This window comes from Elephas maximus, chromosome 10, assembly GCF_024166365.1.
Source record: "Elephas maximus indicus isolate mEleMax1 chromosome 10, mEleMax1 primary haplotype, whole genome shotgun sequence".
Lineage (NCBI taxonomy): Eukaryota > Metazoa > Chordata > Mammalia > Proboscidea > Elephantidae > Elephas > Elephas maximus.
Genome location: NC_064828.1, coordinates 103,662,880 through 103,687,853, shown reverse-complemented (window position 1 = coordinate 103,687,853; position 24,974 = coordinate 103,662,880). Strand labels below are relative to the sequence as shown.

Genomic DNA, 24,974 nt, shown 5'->3' with positions numbered 1-24,974 from the left:
GCATTAAATAGCATAAGTAAACAGCAATTTTATGAAACCTTGTAAGCATCTGGGCTTATAAGTTAAATCAGGTGATGATGACATTCTCTACCACAGGGATTAATCAGAGTCCCCCTTTAAATACAGTTCATGTACCACACACATACTGAAAATTAATGATGACCATGTGACGAATCACCTTTTGGAAACTCATTCAATTTTCAGAGCAGGAGTTATAAGCACCTTTAAAAAAATGCCTCCCATATGCAGACCCCAAACTCTCGTAAAAAGACCAAACTTAATGGTCTGACTGAGTCTAGAAGGATCCCGGACGTTACGGTCCCCAGACCTTCTGTCAGCCCTAGACAGCAATCATTCCCAAAGCCAACTCTTCAGACAGGGATTGGACTGGACTATGGGGTAGAAAATGACACTGGTGAAGAGTAAGCTTCTTGGATCAAGCGGACACATGGAACTATGTTGGTATCTCCTGTCTGGAGGGGAGATGAGAGGGCAGAGGGGGTCAGAAGCTGGCCGAAAAGATGCAAAAAGAGAGAGTGGAGGGAAGAAGCGTGCTGTTTCATTAGCGGGAGAGCAATTAGGAGTATATAGCAAGTTGTATATAAATTTTTGTATGAGAGACTGACTCGATTTGCAAACGTTCACTTGAAGCACAATAAAAAATTAAAAAAAAAAAAAGTGAGGAAATATCAATGGCAAAAAAAAAAAAAAAAAAGGCCTCCCATCAGGAATACAAAGACTACCTACCTTGTGACAAGGAACCAGGCAATGCTGCTGAAGTCTGGAGAGGGCCTCATATAGGTCTTAATATGCGGCATGGCACTGCTGCGGCCAGACGTCTCGGCTGACCACTTGCTAGTGACAGGAAAGACACCAATCACCAGTTAGAGAATAGTACCAATGGTCTTCTTCTTAATACTAAGAAACTGCATAAAAAGCAAAACTGTGTAATTTAAGAACCAGTGGGCCCTCAGTTTTATGACATATCTGTGGTATTTCAGTCAACTCTGCTCAGATAATCAAATAATGCATGTCCATCTTAGAACGTGGGGGTACACAGAGAAAGAAAAAACCCTCCACCCAGGAAAAGTAACTTTTGGCACATATCCTTCCTGTCCTTTTTGTCATCAACACACACTACACACTCACACGTATTGTTTCTGCTGTGCTACCTGCATGTGCACATAGCTTGTCTCTTCAGCTGGACAGTGAGCAACTTGAAGGCAGGTACCACGCCTCCCCCCATCTGTGTCCCACAGTGTTTCTACAGTGGAGGCGAAGTGAAAGCTTGTTCACTGAAGACACAAAACGGGCAAAATGGAAACAGCCTGAATATCAACTATGAATGTTGGAAAACAAGGAACCCTGATGGCACAGTGGTTAAAGTGATCGACTGCTAACCAAAAGGTCTGCGGTTCCAAACTACCAATGGCTCCACGGGAGAAAGATGTGGCAGTCTGCTTCCACAGAGATTTACAGCCTTGGAAACCGTACAGGGTCACTATGAGTTGGAATCAACTCGATGGCAGTGGGTTTGGTTTGAGATTTTAGTCAAAAGCTGAGAGTCACATGCGTGAGTTTGGTTTCCTAGTTTGCAGCAACAATCCTCACTTACGAATATAAGGTGACAGTCCCTGAAAATAAGAGACCGTCCGTGACAACAGCATTAGGAGGTTTTCATTCGAGAGAATTTAAGAATCTAACACTGAAAACCAAAAAAAAACCAAACCTGTTGCTGTTGAGTTAATTTTGACTCATGGTGACCCCACGTGTTACACAGTAGAACTGCTCTCTAGGGTTTTCTTGACTGTAATCTTTGCGGAAGCAGACTGCCAGGCCTTTGTTCTGTGGTGCCCCTGGGTGGGTTTGAACCACCAACCTTTAGGTTTGTAGCCGAGCACAAACCATTGAAAGGGGTTCAATACAAAGAATGTCCTCTGAAAGGTACAACCTCCTGAGATGGCATTAAAGAAAGGCTCCAGGATGACATGCTGGACTAGGGGTTCAAAGCTATGGAAATGTCAATCTGCCTTCACTTCCAACAGGACACAGTAAAGCCTGTCATCTGCCATTTTATTAACTCAAGCTCCAAGGTGGTCAGCCTATCGACACACATCTAACAACTCACTTTCATAAAAGACACCCAGAAGTGGGGGAATGCTGGTCCTAAAGGTCCCTCTGAGTGAGCAAACATCAATTTCAGTTCAGTAGTATACGGTGTTGTTCTCCTGTGGTTTTTGGACAGCAGGAAAGCTCAGCACCTTTTCCAACAGCAGAGAAAACTGGTACGTTGACTTTCCTATTTGGGGAATGTATCTGCAGGCTTGACTACCCCTTATGGGGCTGCAGCAGCTCTGGAGAGGAAGATCTGTGTGGAACTGGCATTTGACTCCCTGGCACATAACATGATATCTGGCACAATAAATAAATGCCTGTTGAGACAACCATGGAGCTGGGATTGGCCTGGAACAAGCAGGATGTGCAACTGCTACAGACAGAGAAGGATGGGTGATAATCTTTTGACTTGGCCATTCATCAACCATTCACTGAACTCCTACAACATCCAAACACAATCCCTTATCCCAGGGAAACGGTGGTGTGGACCCTGCCCTCACTGAGTTTGCAGTCACACAGCATATGAATGTGCAGCTGGAATGATTTTACTTTATATTTCGGAAACATGAACTAGAATGCTGCTTACAGAAATTCTAAATACCCAACGTGGTGTCTCTCTCTCTCTCTTTTTTTTTTTTTTGCATGGCAATATTTAAGTAGGAACCACAGAGATAAACTGTACTCTTTGGTATTAAAAGCCTATTGGAAAAAAACTCAAAACCTTGTTTTAAATTCTTTCTACCACTGACATATGTAGGGGAAAAAAATATAGTTACATTACATAGGCCTTTTTAAGACATCAGCCTGACACAAACAACATCCTTACGTGTGAAGCAACAACAGCAGGACTCTAAACCACTTACTTACTGAAAATACGAATGCAGCCAGTTCTGCTTTTCAGCTGTCTGGATGCTGTAGGGGAGAGAGCCCCCGGCTTTTAAAAGAAGAAAAATAGCATAAAGTAAGTAAATAAAAATTATAAGATATAATTTGAGGATCCTTCATTAAGAAAATTTATAGTAAACAGTGAGAATTTAAAAACAAAACAAAACAAAAAACCCTACTTCCGTTATTTATTTAATCTTATGGACTACTTCTTTGAATAAAAACATCTCTACTTATATTAGGCATGTTCTCTCAACGGGGTTTCCTTTCTTGGGGACTATATATTAAATTGTAAATGTTTACTATCTGAAAAGAAAATGGTATTATTTAATCACTCTGGGGTGGTAATTTAATACCTGTCACAGCACAGATTTGAAGTGTTAGAAAAGACCACAGAAAGAAGCCACGCTCATCTTGCCATCCATACGCAAGCGAGACATCCTTAGCCCCGTTCTGCAAGATGGCATCTGCAGAGTGTCTTCGTTTTGCCCAGGACCAGGACACATGTAGGGGCAGACTAGGAGGAGAACCCAGTTCCTCTGCTTCCTTCACCTATCACAGTGTACTACTTCCAGACAGACTTTGCATTATCTAAGCAAATTCTTACAAATGGAACAGTCACAAAAATAAAATGTTCAGTAAACAGTTAAGTTTTGAAAAAGAAATTCTAAAAACCTATGTCTGCAGAGAGAATAAAGATACAGTTCCAAGTGGAAACACAATTAAAAGCCAACTTTTGTTCATCATTGAAAGAAGGAAAATTCCACTGTGGATTCATGAGTGACCTTCAAAACACACGTGGGAGCTTCTCCACAATAATCTATATCCATAAAGTGTTTTAAAAGTCTCTGGCATATCGAAAAGGCATGTCCTGTCTCCTGTTGCAAATAACTAAAGACATATTCAGAGTTTCAGGACCAGTTATAAAATAGCTTTATTGAAAATACCATGTTCTTCCCCATTAAAAGTATATTTTGAATAAATGTAGCCTAATCGATGGCACTAGTTTTTTTTTTTTTTTTTAATAGAGGTATAGAAAGTAAAGACAAACAGAAGACAGCACCATGTCCCCAACTCTTAGTGAAATAATTTTAGCTTTCCCATGCAAAGGCACCAAATGAGCTAATACACTTCAAATCCTATCGAGATTCTTCTGGCAGGACCACGTCTGGTTTGATAAGCAATAAATGGACTAAACTAGTCTAATTCAGACCATTCTGATCTCAGCCATCAGCAGATGCCAGTCAGACTCACCTTTGTCTACGAAGAGGCATAGGCTATTTGAGTTTTTAGTTAATGTCTCCTGACTGCATTATCTGGGCCACTGCTTATTTCCAAATAGATGTCTAGTGTCCAGTACTGGCATAAGGGAAAGAGAGGACAAGGCCAAAAGATGTTTATAAAATAATCTTAAGCATTTACAGGCGAAGCCCTAGAAAGAGCAGACATATCCACTCAGTTATAACAGAAGTTTCATCTCAACATGAAGCATCGGGATTGGAGGAAGACTCACTAACAACCTGTTACATGCAGATGGGAGCCCTGGTGGCACAGTGGTTAAGAGCTCAGGCTGCTAACCAGAAGGCTGGCAGTTCAAATCCAGCAGCCGCTCCTTGGAAACCCTATTGGGCAGTTCTACTCTGTCCTATGGGGTGGCTATGAGTTGGAATCGACTCTACAGCAACCAGTGGGTTTGGCTGTTTTTTTATATGAAATGACACAACCTCGCTTGTGGACAGGGAAGAAGACTTGAAGCACTTACTGATGAAGATCAAAGACTACAGTTTTCAATAAGGATTATACCTCAACATGAAGAAAACAAAAATCCTCGCAACTCAACCAATAAGCAACATCACGATAAACGGAGAAAAGACTGAAGTTGTCAAGGATTTCATTTGACTTGGATCCACAATCAACATCCACGGAAGCAGCGGTCAACGAAGTTTTACCAACAGCGTTCTTTAAAGAGATGGAAAAAACAATCATTAACTTTATATGGAAAGGGAAGAGGCCCCAGAGAAGGAAAGCACTATTGAAGAATGAAGTAGGAGGGCTCGCACTACTTGATCTCAGGGCCATCTCTACAGCTACGATAGTCAAAACAGCCTGGTACTGGTACAACAGCAGATACCTTGACCAATGGAACAGAATCAAGAACTCAGATATAAATCCATCCACCTAAAGACATCCAATCCTCGACAAGGATCCAAAGTCCATCAGATGGCGAATAGACAGTTTTTTTAATGAATGGTATCAGCAAAACTGGATGTCCATCTGCAAAAAAATTAAAGAGGACCCATACCTCACACCATACACAACAACTAATTCAAAATGGATCAAAGCCCTAAATATAAAACCAAAAAATGTAAACATCATAGAAGAACACTAGATCAATACTAGAGACCTAATACATGGTATTAACAGGATATAAACCATAACTAACAACATACAAACTCCAGAAGATAAGCTAGATAACTGGGATCTTCTAAAAACTAAACACTTAATGGTCATCAAAAGACTTCACCAAAAGAGTAAAAAGAGAGCCTACAGACTGGGAAAAAACATTTTTTTTTACCGTGAATGGTTCTTTATTTAGTCATTTTTTTTTTTTCTTACAATTGAAACTCTGGGAATTCAAAATTAACATCCTTGCCCGTGAGCTTCTTATACACACCAGAAAAAGTTTCAACCTTGTGTTCTACATTGGTCTGCTGTGCTTGTCCAAATGCACTTTGATAAGCCGGCTGCCGTCCAGTTTTACATGGATTCTCTTGCACACAATCTCACTTGGGAAGACCAAGTCTTCAAGGATTGCATCACGTATGGCTGTCAGAGTACGGCTCCTGGGACGCTTCTGCTTATTTTTTGTATGACTTTTTCGAGTTGGTTTAGGCAGAATTCTCCTCTGAGCAATAAAGACAACATGCTTTCCACTGAACTTTTTCTCCAGTTCGTGTACTAGCCTGACTTGGATTTTCTGGAAAGACTTCAGTTGAGGAACGGGAACAAAGATTATAATAGCTTTCCTGCCACCACCAACTTCAATTTCCTTGGCTGCGGTTATATTCAGCTCCCTCAACTGAGCCTTTAAGTCCAAGTTCATCTCCAGTTCAAGCAGCGCTTGAAAAATGCCAGACTCGAATTCATCCGGCTTTTCGCCATTGGGCTTGACAATCTTCATGCTTGAACTGAGCACGGCCTTTTCCTTGCTGAGGGCCAGCATAGGAAGGCCGGAAAAAAATTTTTGGCTATGACAAATCCAACAAAGTTCTAATCTCTAAAATCTACAGGAAAATCCAACACCTCTACAACAGAAAGACAAATAATCCAATTAAAAAATGGGGAAAGGAAATGAACAGACACTTCAACAGAGAAGATATTCAAGCCGATAACAGACACATGAGGAAATGCTCACGATCACTAGCCATTAGAGAAACGCAAATCAAAACCACAATGAGATACCATCTTACCCAGCATTACTGGCAAGAATAAAAAAAAAACAGAAAATAACAAATGTCGGAGAGGCTCTGGGGAGACTGGAACTCTTATGCACTGCTGGTGGGAATGCAAAATGGTACAACCATTTTAGAAAACAATATGATGCTTCCTTAGAAAGCTAGAAATGGAAATACCATATGATCCAGCAATCCTGGTCCTAGAAATATATCCTAGGGAAATAAGAGCTATCATACGAATAGACATGCACACCCATGTTCACTGCAGCATTGTTCACAATAGCAAAATGATGGAAACAACCTAGATGCCCATCAACAGATGAGTGGATAAACAAACTGTGGTACATAAACACGATGGAGTATTATGCAACAATAAAGAATGATGAATCCGCGAAGCATCATACAACATGGTTGAATCTGGAGGACATTATGCTGAGTGAAAGAAGTCAATCACAAAGGGACAAATATTGTATGAGACCACTACTATAAAAACTCATGAAAAGTTTACACACAAAAAGAAACAATCTTTGATTGGTCATGAGGGAGGGGAGGGGTGGGGATGGAAAAACACTAAATAAGACAATAGGTAAGTGGTAACTTTGGTGGGAAGGGTAAGACAGTACACAATACTGGGGAAGCCAGCACAACTTGTTCAGGGTAAGGTCACGGAAGCTCCATGGACAAATCCAAACTCCCTCAGGGACTGAATTACTGGGCTGAGGGCTGTGGGGACCATGGTCTCAGGGAACATCTAGCTCAACTGGCATAACATAGTTTATAAAGAAAATGTTCCACATTCTACTTTGGTTTAGTAGTATCTGGGGTCTTAAAAGCCTGTGAGTGGCCATCTAAGATACTCCACTGGTCTCAACCCTTTGGGAGCAAGGGAAAATGAAGACAACGAAAGACACAAGGGAAAGATTAGCGCAAAGGACTTATAGACAACAACTACCACAGCCTCTACCAGACTGAGTCCAGTACAATTAGATGGTGCCTGGCTACCACCAGTAACTGCTCTGACACGGATCACAATAGAAGGTCTTGGACAAAGCTGGAGAAAAATGTTGAACAAAACTCTAACTCAAAAAAATAGACCAGACTTACTGGCTTCACTAAGACTGGAGAAACCCTGAAAGTATGGACCCCCGACACCCTTTTAGCTCAGCAATGAAGTCACTTTGGCAGTTCACCGTTTAGCCTAAGATTAGACAGAGCCATAGGACAAAATGAGACTAAAGGGGCACACCAGCCCAGGGACAAGGACTAGAAGGTAGGAGGTGACAGGAAAACTGGAAATAGCGAACCCAACGTTGAGAAGGGAGAGCACTGACATGTCACGGAGTTGTTAACCAATGTCATAAAACAATATGCGTATTGTTTAACAAGAAGCTAGTTTGTTCTGTAAACCTTTATCTAAAGTACAATAAAAAAAAAAGAAATTGAAAGAAGTATTGCATCGAGCAAAAATGCTGCAAAAGACCTCTTCAAAGTGTTAAAGAGCAAAGATGTCACTTTGAGGACTAAGTTGATTCTGACCCAAGCCACGGTATTTTCAATTGCCTCACACACACGCAAAAGCTGGACAATGAATAAGGAAGATTAAAGAATTGATGCCTTTGAATTATGGTGTTAGTGAAGAATACTGAATAAACCACGGACTGCCAGAAGAACAAACAAATCTGTCTTGGAAGTAGTACAGCCAGAATGCTCCTTAGAAGTGAGTTTGATGAGATTTCTCTCACATACTCCGGATGTGTTATCAGGAAGGACCCGTCCCTGGAGAAGGACATCATGCTTGGTAAAGTAGAGAGTCAATGAAAAAAAGGAAGAACCTCAATGAGATGGACTGACACGGGGGCTGCAACAATGGGCTCAGATACAGCAAGGTCTGTGAGGATGGTGCAGGACTGGGCAGTGTTTTGTTCTACTGTATGTCGTGTCGCTATGAGTTGGAACTGACTTGATGGCACCTAACAACAACAACAACAACATTAAGCATAAGTTCAGGACTTTAAATATATCTGTATCCAAGATTCAAATTTGGAAGAAGCACATAGTACCTCAGACATAGTTCCTTCGCTTGAGGAGGGTGGAGGGAAGGCAGGAGAATGCGGAGAGTATCCGAGAAAGGTATTTTAGTTACGCTCTGAAAGGCACTGATTCACAGGGGGAAGCTCCTGATTTTATCTGGACAACCTACCTACTGGTTGTCGAGGGCAGCCTTATGGGTAAAAACGTGAAGAACAATCCTGCAGTGGGTTACTGTGAGGATTAAATGACACACCCAGACTACTCAACTGTGCAGGATCATCTTTGGAACACCGCAGGGCCCAAAATTACTTATTTCATCCAGTTAAGAAAACCATTTCCAAATTTCTAACCAATACTTTTCTCATCTCAAGGGGGAGGGCATTCTTATCACTTATTTTAGAAAGTTTATCGGGGTATTTATAGAATATATGCAAAAAATACTCCTGAGACGGTCTCCCCAACAATTACCAGGATATCCTTCTAAGCTTGTCCGCACATTTTCCACTGAAGGATAGATCTAAAAAGAAGAAGAAACCAGTAAGTTCTGCAATGTACCATGTTAAAGAAACGATTTAAGAGGAATGATTTGTTTTTAGGAAAATGAAAATTTCAATTAAAAACACTTGTTTTAAAAACTTAGAAAATGAGATTTAAAACGTGCTTAACAAGTTTCTGTCTTAACTGAAAAGAAAACCAAACTTCTAGTACTGAAACTACAGGAAGTGTATATATTTGATGAAAAAAAATGCACTTTGATTTGATTAGATTTTTCCTCTGAAATGCCAAATTAACACTGAACCGAATGCCAAATTATTAATCCACAGGTTTCTAAATAATGAATAACACTTGTAATTCTGCTGCAATGTTGTATTATTTTTTTTCCTGGGCCTGACAAGCAGGAAAAAGGAATGGAAGTGAGCAGGCTAGTCTGTGGCCGAAATGGAGCTGCTCTTTAAAAGACCAGCCAGCTCTCAGCACCAGCTGAGTTCAAGGCCACTTGATTACATATGATGATGCTAATGTACGGCCACTTCCATCCCAAATCACTGACTAAAACATATCTCCATCACAAAGAGGGCTGATGTTCAATCCTCCTCGCAGACTACCAAACAAAAATAAGTTAACTCAAGGGGCAGGGCACTCACCAGATGAAGGGGAGCGGTGCTTTTTCCTAGAGTCCTGCCGTCCTTCCCCAGTGTCAGCAGACTCTCTTTAAACTCAGAACATAACCATTTTGATTCGTCGGTCCCCATGGAGCCGATGCTTGAAAACTGACCTACTATGGGCCAAGCCTCTGCTTTAGGGATGGGTGAGGTGTGTTCTCTCAGGAGCTGCAAAAGAACAGAAGTGCATGCTCTCATTACTCCAACAACGTGGCCAGGAAGGCTGTAATAACCGAAAACCTGGTGTTCTGCCCTTGAAATGCAAAGCTAACAGGGAAACGCTTAAAATGCTTGTGATCAATTTCACACCCACATATACATTGTTGACCTCTTTGGGAAATATATTTTTTTAAATATTAAAAATATTTTAACAGAGTAAGTGGACTAGAGAAGTTTTCCTCTTTCAAAATTCTTGGATTCATACAACAAGCGAACACACACATACACACACACACACACACACACACGCAAAGATCCATTTTGGTAAAAATGGCAGATAAAGCACCAATCGGCCTCAGGAAATAAGATTTTTGCCTTGTAATCATAATTATTTAACATGCCTAGAACATCAGTCCATTGTGTGGTTTGACTCCTAGCATTTAAAAGGGTTTTAATATTCTGAGCTTGATGCCTGGGCTTAGGTAGCAGCAATGGTCTGAAAATAAAACAGCATCTATTTACACACAGACGCATATCACCTAAAGCCCTGCACAACACTGGTCTGCACTTTCTGCTTTGTTTGATACTTAACACAAGGCTGAAAATGCAATTCAGATATTACTTGGAAAAAAAATTTCTACTTTAAAATGAAAGTGATATTACATGTCAAAGTCATATCTTAGGAGATATAAACAGCTGACAGAAAAAAATGGCCCTTAAATGTAGAAAAAATGCTTAATTACACTCATAAATCAATTAAAACTACAGTGAGATGTCATTTTTCACCAGAGTTGGCAAAAATCTAAAAATGGGACAAACTGTGGACTAACAGGCACTCCAGCACATTGCTGGAGGAAAGGCAAGACGGAACGATCTCTGTACAGGGGAATGTGGCAACATCTAACCAAATTACGTGTGCGTTTATACCTTGACTCTGCAATCTCATGTCTCAGAACGTATCGTAACACTGTAATGGAAAAATACAAAGAGACACAAGGCTGTCTTCACTCTGACATTATCTGAAATAGCAAAAGATTACAAACAACCCAAATATTCACCAATAGGGGACAGACTGTATAAAGTATAGCACATCTACACGACGGAACACCGTGTAACCACAGAATGATAGGCTATATTGCTGAGTTAAAACAAACCCAAAAAAAAGAGCAAGATGGAAAAAAACTGTATAGCATGCCATAATTTATCAAAGAAAGAAGAGAAATTAAGAATATGAATGTGCTTGCTTATATTTAAAAATATTAACTGATAAGAGACTAACGTATAGACTATGTAAAGAACTTTCACACCTCAATAATAAAATAACCCAATTTAAAAACGGGCAAAGGATCTGAACAGATATTTCTTCAAAGATTTATAAATAGTCATAACCCACCCTCACTGCTGTTGAGTCGACTCCGACTCATAGCGACCATAAGGCACATGAAAAGATGCTCTGCTCAATCATTGGCTGTCAGGGAAGTTCAAACTGAAACCACAATGAAGTATCACTTCACAGCCACAGAGATGGAGATAATAAAAAACGTGGACAATAACAAGTGTTGGTGAGGAGGTGGAGAAATTGGAACCTTCAAACATTGCTGGTGGGAATGTAAAATCGTACAGACACTTTGGAAACCAGTTTGGCACTTCCTCAAAAGATTAAACAAAGAGTTATCCTATGACCCAGCAATTCCACTCCTAGGTATATACCCAAGAGAAATGAAAACAGATGCCCAAACTAAAACTTTGTTTATGGAAGTGTTATTCATAATAGTCCCAAAGTAGAAGTAACACAAATATGCATCAATTGATGAGCGGATAAACAAAAGGTAGATACAGTGGAATATTATTTGGCAATAAAAAGGAGTGACGTACTCGTACACTCTACAACACAGATGAACCATGAACACATCATGCTAAGTGAAAGAGAAGAGACACAAAAGACCACACACTGTATGATTCCATTCATACGGAAAGTCCAGAATAGGCAAATCCACACAGACATAAAATAGATTAGTAGTTACCTGGGGCTGGGTCAGTAACTTCTGAAATGGGATTCATACTAATCTTTTGGCTATGTTTGAAATTTTTCCATTAAAAAAAAAAAGTCATGTCTTGGGTGACTATGAGAAACAAACCAAACACATCTATTTGCTTTAGGTAGTAGTCACCCTGCTTAGGTTCAAATTTGGACTCTATACCATTTCTAACTGTGTGACCTTGGATAATTACTTAGTTAAGTAATTGGATAATTACTGTGTATGACTCAGTGTTGTCATAAGGATAATGCCTCCCACGTCATAGAGCTTAAGTTAGTGTTCCATTAAATAATACATGTAAAGCACTTTGACCAGGATACAATAACTGTTAGCTATTCCTAAGAATCGGTTGGTATGTGTTGAATTACACTATACAACAAGAGGCATGACGTTGACAAAATGTGTGTATCAAGTCCCCCAAAAGGAATGTCATAACATATTACTCTTAGTTACTACCACTAACAACTCACTCAACAAACACATATCGAGCGTCTACCTACAGGCTGGAGATGCCAAGTAAGCCACAGCTCCTGCCCCAATAGAGCTCAGGTCTGGAATGATATATTATTTTAACATGCATTATCTTCCTTAACACATCTTCGGCATTTATATTTACATGCACACTTATCAAAAAGCCCAAGTAATTCTTTACTTCCACCCTGGATTCGGCACGGTGTAGAAGCAGAACCGAACTGACAACTACGAGCCCCGTCTCTGATTCTGGTGCTCAGCCACCAATGGGCTGCATGACGCTGGACAAGTCTCTGTGCTTCCACTGACACACCTGTGAGATGGGAACCTGGTTCCCCGCCCTGCCCTCCCAGGAAGGTAGCTGTGACGCACCATGAGCTACTTCGTGTGAAAACTGGTGTGAAATCTCTAAGATGCTATTCAATTCTCAGAATAATTGTGGAGATACACACCACGTGCTAGTATCTAGCCTCACTAAACCATTCGTCTAACTCACAAATAGCTACTAATGCTTCTGGACACTTCATGCGCCTTGCACTATTTTGCTTTATTTAATCCTTCTGCAATTCTGTGTGTAATTGCACAATGGTAGGAGACTACCACTGATTATGCACACTTTAGGGATGACGAGACAGGCAGGTTAGGAACAAGCCAGGGCTGCCTGACATAAGTAACGGGTAGGGTTTGGAGCCAGGCATGGGTGACTCCTTCCAACGCTGCCCAAGTGGCCTCTGAGCGTCACTCCCTCTGTAGGTTAAGAAACAAAACTCTTTAAGATCTTGCCTGCTTTCAGCTGTGGCCCCACTTCAAAGAAGAAAATTAAATGAAAAAGTTTTACTAAGGGGAATTCTTACACAACAATTTAGGGAATGAGGAAGAGGGCTTTTAAAAGCCACTTTAGGAAATTAAAGACGGTAAACAGTTCTAGGGAATTTATTAAAGACAGTTAATAGTCTCCTCAAGAGAGACTAAGACAACTTTAATCTTCAACTTACTTGCTACTCTATTTTGTTAAAGACTTTTGTTTGTTCATTTTTTATGCCAGCAGCAGGTGTCATTTTTGTAATTACGAGTCTCTTAAGGGCACTGGTTTAGAAAACAAAATACACTGCAGCTCAGTTATAGTCTTTACCCAAAATGTTTTCAGTTCTTTGTCGAATTCGTAAATTAAAAACCCTGAAAAGGCTGAACAGTCAACAGCTACAAATACTTCTCATACGAGGGGGAGCCTGTAATTCTCTTCATTTCAAAAAATACCAACACGAAAAGTCCATATATTTATGCCATTCACAACATCTACTCTGCACCTACAAAAGAGGCAAAACAAATACTAAAAGGCAAGTAAGTACTGAAACCTACAGTTAAACAATCAATTTGTCACGTGCCTGCTATTCACTCAGAACTGTGTGAGAGAAAAAACGATGCTGAGAACATACATCAAAGGAAAAAAAAGGGAAAAGTTCTGTTACCTTCCTAAGTCTAAAATGTCCCCAATTATCTTTCTGATCTCCTTGAAAGCGTCCTGGGGTTGATCCAATGAGGTAAACACTAAAAAATATAAAACAGAAGTTATAGAATATAATGATGTGATTTGGGCACCTAAACATCACAAAATACACATGAGAAGTGTAATACAATCATGAAATGTTTTAAATGCCCACCTATTTTCTCATGACACCCCTCTGACTCTAATAACTGATACTCAACATCATTTTTCATGCAGAACAACAAACGGTGGAACACCTACGAGGTGTAAGGTACCAGGCAAAACATGTGGATTTTACGAGTACTCCAGTGGGAGGCTTAAGGTAAGAAGAAAGATTGACTGGCCTCGATTTAATGCCTGAGAACCAGACGATGTGGCTAGTGACAGAATCTGCTCCCATTGCCTCATCACCCGGGAAATGCTGCCAACTATCACACCATCTCTTTCCATGTCCCCTGCATCCCAGAGCTCCTGTGGCTCTCAAGGTATTAACCTATCATGAGCACCTCAAGTTGATAAGGCAGCACGTACTTTGTTTCCGAAAGATCGTGCTCCTGGATGGTGTCTATCCACCCCTTGAGAGGAGGAGCGTTGTAAGCCATCAAGTAACTGACGAGGTCGGCTTTAAAATGTGTCGGTGACTCTCCAGGTCCGTGAGTTCCGTGAACAATTCGTGGGTACAAGGGGCTCAACCATATTCTGGGGGGGAAAAAAACTCTTTAACATCAAGGAACATAACCGATCACAATGACATCTCTGCATTGATTACACATTTGTGCTGAGGAAGAGGCGAATTCTCACTAGGTATCTCTGCACAGGAAGTAGAGTCATCTTTAGAAGAGGTAAATCCAATCACTCCACTCAATGGCTTCCCATCACATTTAGAATAATTTTTCAGTGCTTCATCATGACGTCAAGACCCAGCAAGGTCTGCCTCTGCTTATCTCTACGTCACATCTCGCCATATGCCCTCTCATTCATCCACACCCTTTTTATTCCTCCTTATCACCATACTTCTCTACTGCTTTCTAAGACTTGATGAGAACAGTCAAGAGTGCTACTCCTGCTTGTTATAACAAATCCACACCAGCAAGCTTTTGCTCACACTTATGCCAATGTAGTTCTTTAGCCAAATGAAAAACAATCAAATGTTATCTGTAGTAAGAAAAATGTATGTGCAAATCTGTTTTCAATAAACAAGCTCATTTTCATGGCACATATGCTACAGCAGTTTGAGGTATTTTCATATCCTATTCTTTTTGGTGTCAGTAATGAGTATACAGTACATTTGATGAGATTATGTTAAAATTAATCTCAAACTTTCAAACAATTCAGTAAGACGACATTAAAACAAAGACATCTTTCATTTTACCAATTCTTTTTCTTCCAAAGGAAAACAGCTGCACTTCGCCAAAACTTCTACACTGTAACCACAAATGGGAAGCAACCATATCTAAACCCAATCCATCCATGAACTGCAAAAGGGATGGTGTCACACCTCTGGGCTTCAGTTTCCTCAAGGATAAAGTTGGGTTGACAGTCCTACCTCGCTGGGCTGTTATGACGACCCACGAAAGGTAATGAATGAGCAAGAAACACAGAAACACTCAGAAAGTACTAGCTGTTACTGCCTCCTTCCCCTTCTAGGGCTACTTCTCTCAGCAGTTCTGCCCTTTGGGGCTGGTGGGATAAAGGCCACCTGGGCAGGAAGCATCCAGCACTACAAGGACTCCTAGCTATGTCTTCTGAACTCTATTTCTAGTAGGGTGGCATGTCATACTCTCCCTTCCCAGGTAAGGAGACCCCTTGCACAGGTGGTAATGCAGTGTGACAAGAGTGGGGACACAGATCTGCCCTCTAACTGGCTGTGCCAATTTGGGCAGGTCAAATGATGTCTCTGGGCCTCTGCCTCTTCACCTGTGAAATGACTGTGTCGGTGTTGAAGGTCTTTCCACGTACTAACAACTCAGAGTCCCATGCTCCGAGGTTCCTCCTGGATATTCGCTCATGATAGTGATTTGGATAAAGAACATGATGGATGATACTTGAACTTACTAAGGTAGGATACTGAGGTATGAGGTGCTTTGAGCAGTCACAAAATAAGATGATGAGAAAATTATCATGGCAGACCAAATAATTTTTAAAGGGAGAAATTAACCGGTGGATTAAGAGGCAGGGTGAAAAGGATGACAAACATCCTTGTACAGCAGAAAAGGGCCAGTAGAGCCGTGGTAGACCAATCATTAGGTCAGTGAGTGAGCTTATACAAAATAACTCCTTTAATAGTTTTAAAAAATTACCACAGCCCGCAACTTGAAACTACAAAATTTATCAGAGTGTAGAATACAGGATTGACCCTGAGATAATACTACTCTACACCTGGGTGGCTGAGGGAGGGAAGGTAAAGAAAGATTTCATGCCCTTGGTACTTTGAGTTTTGAATCATATAAATGTAATAACTGTTCAATAAATAAATAAAATCTAAATTAAAAACATGTTCAAATAAAGGATAAAAAGTGACACCTGAACCATTCCCCTAATCCCTTCTCTCACAGTAGCCACTCCAAAGAAGCACAAGGAAGCACTCATGCCTGTAGGAGCTCAAGCTTACAACTCCAGAACGAGGGGGCGCCCTGGCTAGGATTCCTTGGGGCCATAAGGCTGAGGGCCAACAAATTCCTTTAGTTACATTAATTACCATTTGCCTAAGAACAAGCTGTATTCATTTAAATGAACTTTTCCACAAAGCTACATTGAGTCCCAAAACCCAACCCTGCAGTTCAGGAGGGACAAAATTTGGCTAAGAAGCTCTCAGAGCAAAGGCATAGCTGCCTAGTTGAGGACAAACTCTGTGGGAGCATAAAGCATGTAACTCATTTATAAACCCACATATGTCGTTGTGAGGTGCCACCGAGTCAATTTCGACTCACAGCGACCCCTTGTGACAGAGTAGAACTACCTCACAGGGTTTTCTAGGCTGTAATCTTACGGAGGCAGATCACCACAGGTCTTTCTCTCATGGAGCCGCTGGGTGGGTTCCAACTGCCAACCTTTCAGCCAGCAGCCGGGTGCTTAACCATGTCACCACCAACGCTCCTTAAACCCACGTATAAACATATTTACATACGTTTACATGTATATAGTTGTGGATAATTATGTATCAGATAGTTAACACTGGTTACCTCAAGGGAGTGGAGCTGGGGGAGAGTTTGCCCCCATTGCCCACTGCCGTCTAGTCGATTCCGATGCCCAGTGACCCTAAAGGACAGAGTAGAACTGCCCTGTAGGGTTTCCAAGGAGTGGCTGGTGGATTCAAACTGCCAACCTTTGGTTAATAGCCTGCGCTCTTAACCACTGTGCTGCCGGGGCTCTGCGTGAGATTAGCAGAATACAAACTTTTTCTGCATATATCTCTTTTTCTATGGTGTGTGTTATTTTTACAATTAAAAGATAGAAAAAAAGGAGATCGAGTGTTCTGGCTTTTGGCCTCTCTCGGCACACATGACTGCCATTGCATGAACCGAAGCCCACGTACCCCTGAGTTTTCTGGTGCCAGTCGGCATGGATGAGGTTGGCCGTGTGGATGACAACTCGGAGGCCTTCTTCATAGAGCAGGAGCATCATCTTGCTGTAAAACAGAGAGAGGATCAAAGACATTCGCAGTGCTTTCCTACCTGCTGCAACCGTAATGGCTAAAGGAATTCTTTCAACTGTTACATGACCTACATTGTTTTCCATTTTTATTTTGTTGTTGAGAATATACACAGCAAAAACATATGGCAATTCAACTGTCTATTAATGTACAATTCAACGACACTGATTACGTTGAGCTGTGCACCCATTCTTACCTTCTTTTTCTGAGTTGTTCCTCCCACATTAACATAAGCTCACTGCCCCCTAAGGTTTCTATCTAACTTTCCAAGTTGCTGTTGTCACTTTGATCCCATGTTAAACCAGTTAAGCTTAACTACTGTGTGGTTTTAAGATGACTTCAGGGGATATTTTTGGTTTAAAGTTTAAAGATGACCTCAGGGCAGTAGTTTCAAGAGTTCGTCCAGCTTCCACATCTCCAGAAAGACTGGAGTCCATGAGAATCTGAAATTCTGTTCTGCATTTCCCCCCTTTTGATCAGGATTCTTCTATAGACTCTTTGATCAAAATGTTCAATATTACCCACATTTTTAGCATTTATAATATTCCTATCTTCTACATACTACCATTATAATAGTCTGCTTCAGTGATAGAAAATAACTTTCCAAAATGCTTGAAGTATTTTGTGATAAATAAACTTTTGCCCCATATGGCCAGTCTGGCTCTTTACTCAGCACCATATGTTACTATGAATCCCAGTGGGAACCCTCTTGTCTAGTACTAAGTATGGTTACAACGTACTGGTGAATCGTGGCTAGCAATTAAAAAAAAAAACTGAAATAGAATAAAACAAAAAATCAGAGCATATTGCACATAGTTAAATTAAGTACTGGCTCATGAAATTTTTGTTTCAGCACCCAGGTATGTATTGTGCAGCTGACTGAAACGTAACATGCATTTCTTACGGTTGGTTGTAGTTAGAAAGTTTGAAAGGGGCTTCATTTCCATTAGACTGATTTTTCTTTGTACTCCACAAATGCCCCATTTGTTACCAGTATGTATTTAGCCTTTGGGTAAGCTTTCTTTCTCTTCATTAATTCAAACGTAGTTTAAGTCCTCTTGTTTCCCCGGGGCATTCCCTAGGCAATCATCAGACATGTTTCTCTTATTTTAACTTCAGTGAGAGAGGGAGTGAGGTATAAGTAAGAGCTTCCTATTGGATGTCTGAAGACTTGAGCTCCAGTCTTTGTCGTTTGGAAGTGGCATGACTCTCCGTAAGGCGTTCAATATCCCCGCGCCTCGGTTTTCACTTGGAATATGAAGGATCAACTCTACCTTGTTTACTTCATGGGGCTGCTGTGGGAATGAAATTAAAAAATGCATTCTACTACATGTAAAACACTCTCCAGTATACATCCCATTGCTCCTTCAGGGCCTGGCTTTATTTTACAGTCATCTCTGATGATTTTTGGTCTCCCTATGGTGTTCTTTTTTTATGGTGTTCTAATTATTTCAGGAATCTAAGTTCTTCCTCCTCTACTAAAAAATCACTCCTCAAGGCAATAACTCTGTCTCAACTTCTTTTGTCATTTCCATTGAGACCAAAGTGCTACTTAGCACTTACTGACGAGACTCAGTTCACATATGGAGAAAAACAGACCACCAGCCCTCTCCAAATAAACAAAAACATGACAAAAACAGGGTCAGGACGGGGTTAGGCTAAAAAGAGATGGCAAAGCATACGGGAACAGAAAAGAGAACGAGATATTCAGCTTTTGTCAAAAGGAGAATTTCATCCCAGCTGGCAAACAGCAAATTAATGTAAAGTTGGAGAAATGGCAGCTGTTTAACCATCTTCTTTCCATTTATGAAACGTGCTCCCTGAAAGCTGGGCAAATTTACATACAGAGTTGCCAAAATAGCAGCTGATTGTAATTAAGAATAAGCCAGTTATGGATTCATGATACAAGTCTTACAAATATTTCCATTAATCAAGGCATCAATTATTGGGAAAAACATGCGCTAATGTCAGTGAAGCCTATCAAACAGAATTATGAAGTAATTTTAGGGGAGCCCTATTAAGCTTTTCATGGACAAAATGGTATGAATTAATAAGGTAACAATCAAAGATGAGTAAAAAAGGGCAAGAGTTCCTGGGTGGTGCAAAGGGTTAACATGCTCTTCAGCTTCTAACTGAAAGACTGGAGGTTTCAGTCTGCCCAGAGGTGCCTCAGAAGAAAAGGCCTGGTGATCTACTTCCAAAAAATCAGTCATTGAATATCCTATGGAGCACAGTTCTACTGACACACACGGGGTCGCCATGAGTTGGAATCGACTTGACAACTTTTTTCTTTTTTTTTTAAAGAAAAGGGCAAGGAATAAGGCTTCCCTAGAAGAATGCTAACCTGCCTTATTATCTGCTAAGCTATGGGGGCAGCAAAAGGGAAACTTCCCCAACCTGAAGCTATTCCTGTGAAGGGAGAAAGAAGAGTAGCACCTGTGCAGCACCTACATGCCAGCCACCATTCCAGAAGCTCCACAGTACGTTATCACGTTAAATCCTCACAGCCGTCCAGAGGGGAAGATACCACCACTCCCACCTCACAACTGCAGAATATGTGGCTGGGAGAGGTGACGGCGGTCTAATCGGGTGACAGTGGAAGAGCCGGTTCATCTCAAGCACGCTGGGATCCTTCTCTCCCTTCGCCCAGCAGCGGTGACATTTCACACACCTGGGGCAGGAGCTGGGAGGTGGCAGAGAGGTGGTCTTGGTGAGAAAGGAGGACTGAAGGACGTGTGGTGTGAGTCCGGGTTACGGTAAGAGGTACGGTGGCCATCCTGTGGTCGGTCGCCAGCTCCCAGGGAGATCAGGACATCCAACACCCAGTTTCTCTAGCTTTCCCCTCCGCCCCCTTAGGGTCATGAGAAGTGACTCTGCTCCCGGCTCTGGAGGAAACGAAAGAGCCTCAGAATTCTCAAACATCGTGAGATAAGCCACGGCATACCGTGGTCATGGGTATCCACCAGCTGGCGTCCCGTTGACTCCCGCTCCCGGTGACCCCACGGGCCTCAGAGCAGCACTCTGCTCCCTACGCTTCTCAGTGGCTGAGTTTTTAGTAGAGCACCAGGACTTTCTCTGGAGGTGCATCTGGGCGGGCTTGAACCGTCAACTTTTGGGTTAGTAGCCAAGCATGTTAACCATTTGCACCACCGAGGGACTGAGGCAAGGAAATAGCATGTCTACTGTAACTAACAACAGACTGGGGGATGCGGGATGGGGGCCGTGTCTTGGGCGCTTCTGTACCATTAACACAGAGTATGTGGTCAGTACGTGTTTGCCAACAGGAACGCACTCTCAAATGTTGCCCGCCTCGTGTTTACTGCGCTGGGCTCCCTGTTGGGTTGGGGAGAGTACCTGACGTACCCACGTGGGCAGGCAGCTTTCGTCCCATCGCTGTGAGCTGGACCTTACAGTCTCTCTTTTTTCTAATTTGTATGTTTGTCTTGCCCCTCTCACCAAGACTAAAAACTGCAAAGGATAAAAAGCTATCGTCTCAAAGCACTTCACATCCCTTAGAGCTGTGTCTCAAGAACGTAAGAGGTATTTAATGAATAATTCTTAATGCATTTTAAAACGAGCAATCACAAGTAATTTCAAGACATGAGCTCAATCTTCTACAAAAAACTGGCATTTTACCAAAATGTAAACTACAGCTATTATGTAGTTGGGAAAGGGTATAATGGCTTCCCTGGGTCTTTTAAAACTCTTGATTAAGAACTCTGTTGGGTTTGATCTGTGTGTGTGGGTGGGTGGGTGTGTGGGTGTGGGTGGGGACGTGAGACAGACTGAAGGAAACAATGAAAGGAATCTTTGCAGTGAATAAACAATAAATGAAAAATTAGAATAAATGGGTTCTAGTTCTCTCTCTACCACTGACCTAGGAAAGTTGTTTTGCTTCCCTACTCTGGGCCTCAGACTCCTGATCCATAAAATGAAAAGGACCAAACAATATTTGAAGAGCACTGAATAAAGGGAACCCCCCCACCATCCTCAGCCCCTCCTGGGAGTTAGGGTAAAAAAAAAAAAAATTTTTTTTTTTTTTTTTTTTACAGGTGATAAATGGCAGCGTAGGCTCCCCCTCGCTGCCAGCACCTCTGTGCAGTGTAACTCTGCACCGCAATGCAGACTATTAGCAGGGAACCTGTGCCCAGCACAGAAACCTGGTGGTCTAGCCAATCAAGCCCAGGATCACAACACTCGATCTGGGTGAAAGGGCTTGCCAATGTCATTTAGAACTGGTTATTTATGCTAGAGTTTCAGCTAAAGGCAAGGAACGAGAGCCTCCCATTTGGTGCTACCCTTACCTGGGAGGACAGGTTGACTACTAGCACCCCCGCCTCCACCCCCCAGTGTCTCCTGTGACAGAACCAGGGGAGTCTAAGAAGCTGAGCTGCCTCTATTGGATAACACCACGTAGCCTCTGCTGAAATTAATATCTTGTAAGCTCACTGCTATAGAAAGAACAATTTACACCTGAGTTAGGGGGTTGACTTCAATCTCAACAATTCTCGAACTCTATCCTCTGTTGGACTGAAGCTACCAATTAGGGACAGCTGGTAGACACTGCAGCACTTAGGAGATCTGAAAACAGGTAATGTGTGGTTGATAGGTATCCTCTACAGAATGGCTCAACTCCTGCTCAAAACATACCGGTAAAATTTAGTTGTAAACACACAAAGAGTAAGATGAATGTAATGACCTCATTTCAAATCTCCGTAAAGTCGGAAAAGAGCGGTCACAGCGCGTGACTCAGGATATACGTGCCCCACCCCCAGGAACCTCCTTTGTTGCCCTAGAAACAAATACCTGAATGACCACGCCTGTAGCAGGAAGTTACCCACTTCCACGATTGGTCTAGAAGACAAGGCTCTGTCACATTTGTCTGATAAGTCCTTTCCAGAGATATGTGATTTATAAAAATACTGAAACTATGTCTTATTCGTTTTCTCGTTTATAGAACCTATCACATGAAAGGTGGCCCTGATGGAGTTGTGGTGAAAAGCCTGGCTGCTAACCAAAAGGTTGGCAGTTTGAATCCACCAGCTGCTCCTTGGAAACCCTATGGGGCAGTTCTACTCAGAATGGACTCAATGGCAATGGGTTTTATTATGTGAAAGAACTCAATAAAACTAAATTGAGTAAAATGAGAGTCAAGTTGATAATCAGGGTGCAACGTGTCCAGTAGGAAGTATCAGAAAATTTTTTCCTGTGTTTTATGACATCTCAAAAGGTCATTCTAGGAGAGAAATTTCTGAGATGTCTTGGGCTGGGACAGGCATCAGTTTAAAAATGGCGTGGGGGTATCTGACCTCGTCTAACTTCAGGAAGGGGAGAGAATCAGCACAAACAGCCCAAGGCAGATTCCTATGAGGTAGAGGTCAAACATACCTCCAACCCTTTTACCTGACACCAGCTGTCCCTACCAAGGCATTCTCTACTTCTCTGCTGGGTTCGATAATTTGTTGCAATGGCCACAAAGAACTCATAGACTATAATCACGATTGTGGGGTGTTGTAGTTACCTGGCACTGCCGTTAACAGAAATATCATGAGTAGATGGCCTTAGCAAACAGAAATTTATTCTCTCACAGTTTAAGAGGCTAGAAGTCTGAATTCAGGGCACCAGCTCCAGGGAAGGCTTTCTCTGTCCGGTTCTGGTGGAAGGTCCTTGTCATCAATCTTCCCCTGGTCTAGGAGCTTCTCAGTGTAGGGACCCCATGTCTAAAGGACATGCTCCACTCCTGGCGCATCTTTCTTGGTGGTATGAGGTCCCTCTCCTCTCTGCTCAATTCTCTCTTTTATATCCAAGAGATTGACTCAAGATACAACCTAATGCTGTACATTGTGTCCTGCCTCATTAACATAGCTGCCTCTAACACTGCCTCATTAACATCATAGAGGATTTATAACACACAGGATAAAATACATCAGATCACAAAATGGAGGACAACCACAGAATACTGGGATTGATGGCCTAGCCAAAATGACACACATTTTTGAGGGACACAATTCAATCTGTAACATGGGGTTCATTAGGGAAGTAACAGGTTACAATTTGGGATCAGGGTCAATAGGTGACAACTCGGGATCAGGCTCAGGAAGCATGTAGGCCAAGTCTCCCTTCTTCAGTGCAGGACAGTTCTCTCAGCTCCTCTTAGCTGCACAGGGCTCCTCTTGATCACCTGAAGACAGGTTCCTCTCAGCCTCCTGAGGACAGGCTCTTTTTGGCCCCCTCAACATAGGCCTCTTCTCAGCCTTCTGCACTTGATCCTACTCGGGCCCGGACTCTGCCCTGATTGGGCAAGTGTTACCAAGCTCTTTAGCTCTGCTGATAAGAGTCAAGAGGCACCCCACTTTGCCAGGAAGCCCCTGCCTGAAGGCACTCAGTCAGCTCTCTCACTCTGCAGGTTGGCATACCCACTGCGCTGCCTTGCTCCATGCGCTAGGAGGCCCACCATGCCGTCTTGTGCTGCCACTGTTTCTCTGCTGCTGCTTCACACCATCTCTGGTGTTACAGCTCTCTCTCTCTCTCCTGGGTCTAGGAGGTTCTTGACGCAGGGACTCCAGGTCCAAAAGATAGGCTCCATTTCTGGTTCTTCTTTCTTGATGGTAGAGAGGTCCTTTTCTGCTCTGAGAATTGCTCTCTTTTTAAGCCTGTTGTTGATGTTGTTAGGTACTGTCAAGTCTGTTCCAACTCATACTGACCCTATGCACAACAGAATGAAACACTGCCTGGTCCTGTGCCATCCTCACAATCGTCGTTATGCTTGAGCCCATTGTTGCAGCCACTATGTCAATCTATTTCGTTGAGAGTTTTTTCTCTTTTTTGATGACCCTCTACTTTGCCTAATGGATGCCCAAACTGACCAGTCCCCTCCTTAGGGTTCTATACACTTTATTTGCATGGTCCCCCCCACCCCCAGAGGGGTTCCATGCATCTTATCAGCACTGTTAGCAAGCTGTCCGATCCCTTTGGTGGGCTACAAGCACCTTATTTGCACAGTCCCACTGAATCATTTTATGGGAGTCACAAGCCATGCCTGACTAAAAGGGCCATATTAAGTAATTCGCTGCATTACAATCAGCCTCTCAAGTGGACAACTTTTTATAAAACAGTGTTGTTTCAGTCACAGCATGTAGCTGATCTTCCAGTATTTCTATTTAATGCAACTCAGGAATCTTATAAAAATCACCCAAGACCAAAAACCGAACCCGCTGCTGTAGAGTCGATTCCGACTCATAGCGAGCCTACTGGACCCCTAGAGTTTCCAAGGAGCGCCTAGTGGTTTCAAACTGCCAACCTTATGATTAGCAGCCATAGCACTTAACTGCTATGCTACTGGGATTTCCATAAAAAAACCACAGGACTATTTAAAGGAGTAGAATCTGCAGGCACCTGACCTGAGAGGCACGCGTGCAATCGCTAACCACAAGGACGACATAACTGCAATACAGCCCCCTCCCTAAATCAGGTAGAAGGAATGTTCTCAACAGAGGTAAAACCCGTGGAGTTGCAGAG

General features: G+C 42.1%; 2 protein-coding genes across 5 annotated transcripts in view; both read right to left on the bottom strand.

The window, feature by feature from the left end:
* The window catches only part of TDP1 (tyrosyl-DNA phosphodiesterase 1), a 97,503-nt gene that overhangs the window by 49,897 nt on the left and 22,632 nt on the right, over window positions 1-24,974 (bottom strand). For all 4 annotated transcript variants that reach the window (XM_049898922.1, XM_049898921.1, XM_049898923.1 and 1 more), the window contains 7 exons: window positions 17,340-17,432; window positions 14,336-14,503; window positions 13,788-13,866; window positions 9,632-9,817; window positions 8,955-9,003; window positions 2,983-3,049; window positions 748-855 (listed from right to left, as the gene is read on the bottom strand). In XM_049898922.1, the coding sequence (XP_049754879.1) occupies window positions 748-855; window positions 2,983-3,049; window positions 8,955-9,003; window positions 9,632-9,817; window positions 13,788-13,866; window positions 14,336-14,503; window positions 17,340-17,432 (750 nt within the window). The remainder of the gene's footprint in view (window positions 1-747; window positions 856-2,982; window positions 3,050-8,954; window positions 9,004-9,631; window positions 9,818-13,787; window positions 13,867-14,335; window positions 14,504-17,339; window positions 17,433-24,974) is intronic.
* On the bottom strand, window positions 5,601-6,198 carry LOC126084360 (40S ribosomal protein S7-like). The gene has a single exon (XM_049898939.1). The coding sequence runs from the start codon at window positions 6,179-6,181 to the stop codon at window positions 5,699-5,701; it is 483 nt and encodes a 160-aa protein (XP_049754896.1). The 5' UTR covers window positions 6,182-6,198; the 3' UTR covers window positions 5,601-5,698.

Coding starts and splice junctions, on each gene's coding strand:
- LOC126084360 (XM_049898939.1), bottom strand. CDS start 6,181: ATGAAGATTGTCAAGCCCAATGGCGAAAAGCCGGATGAATTCGAGTCT.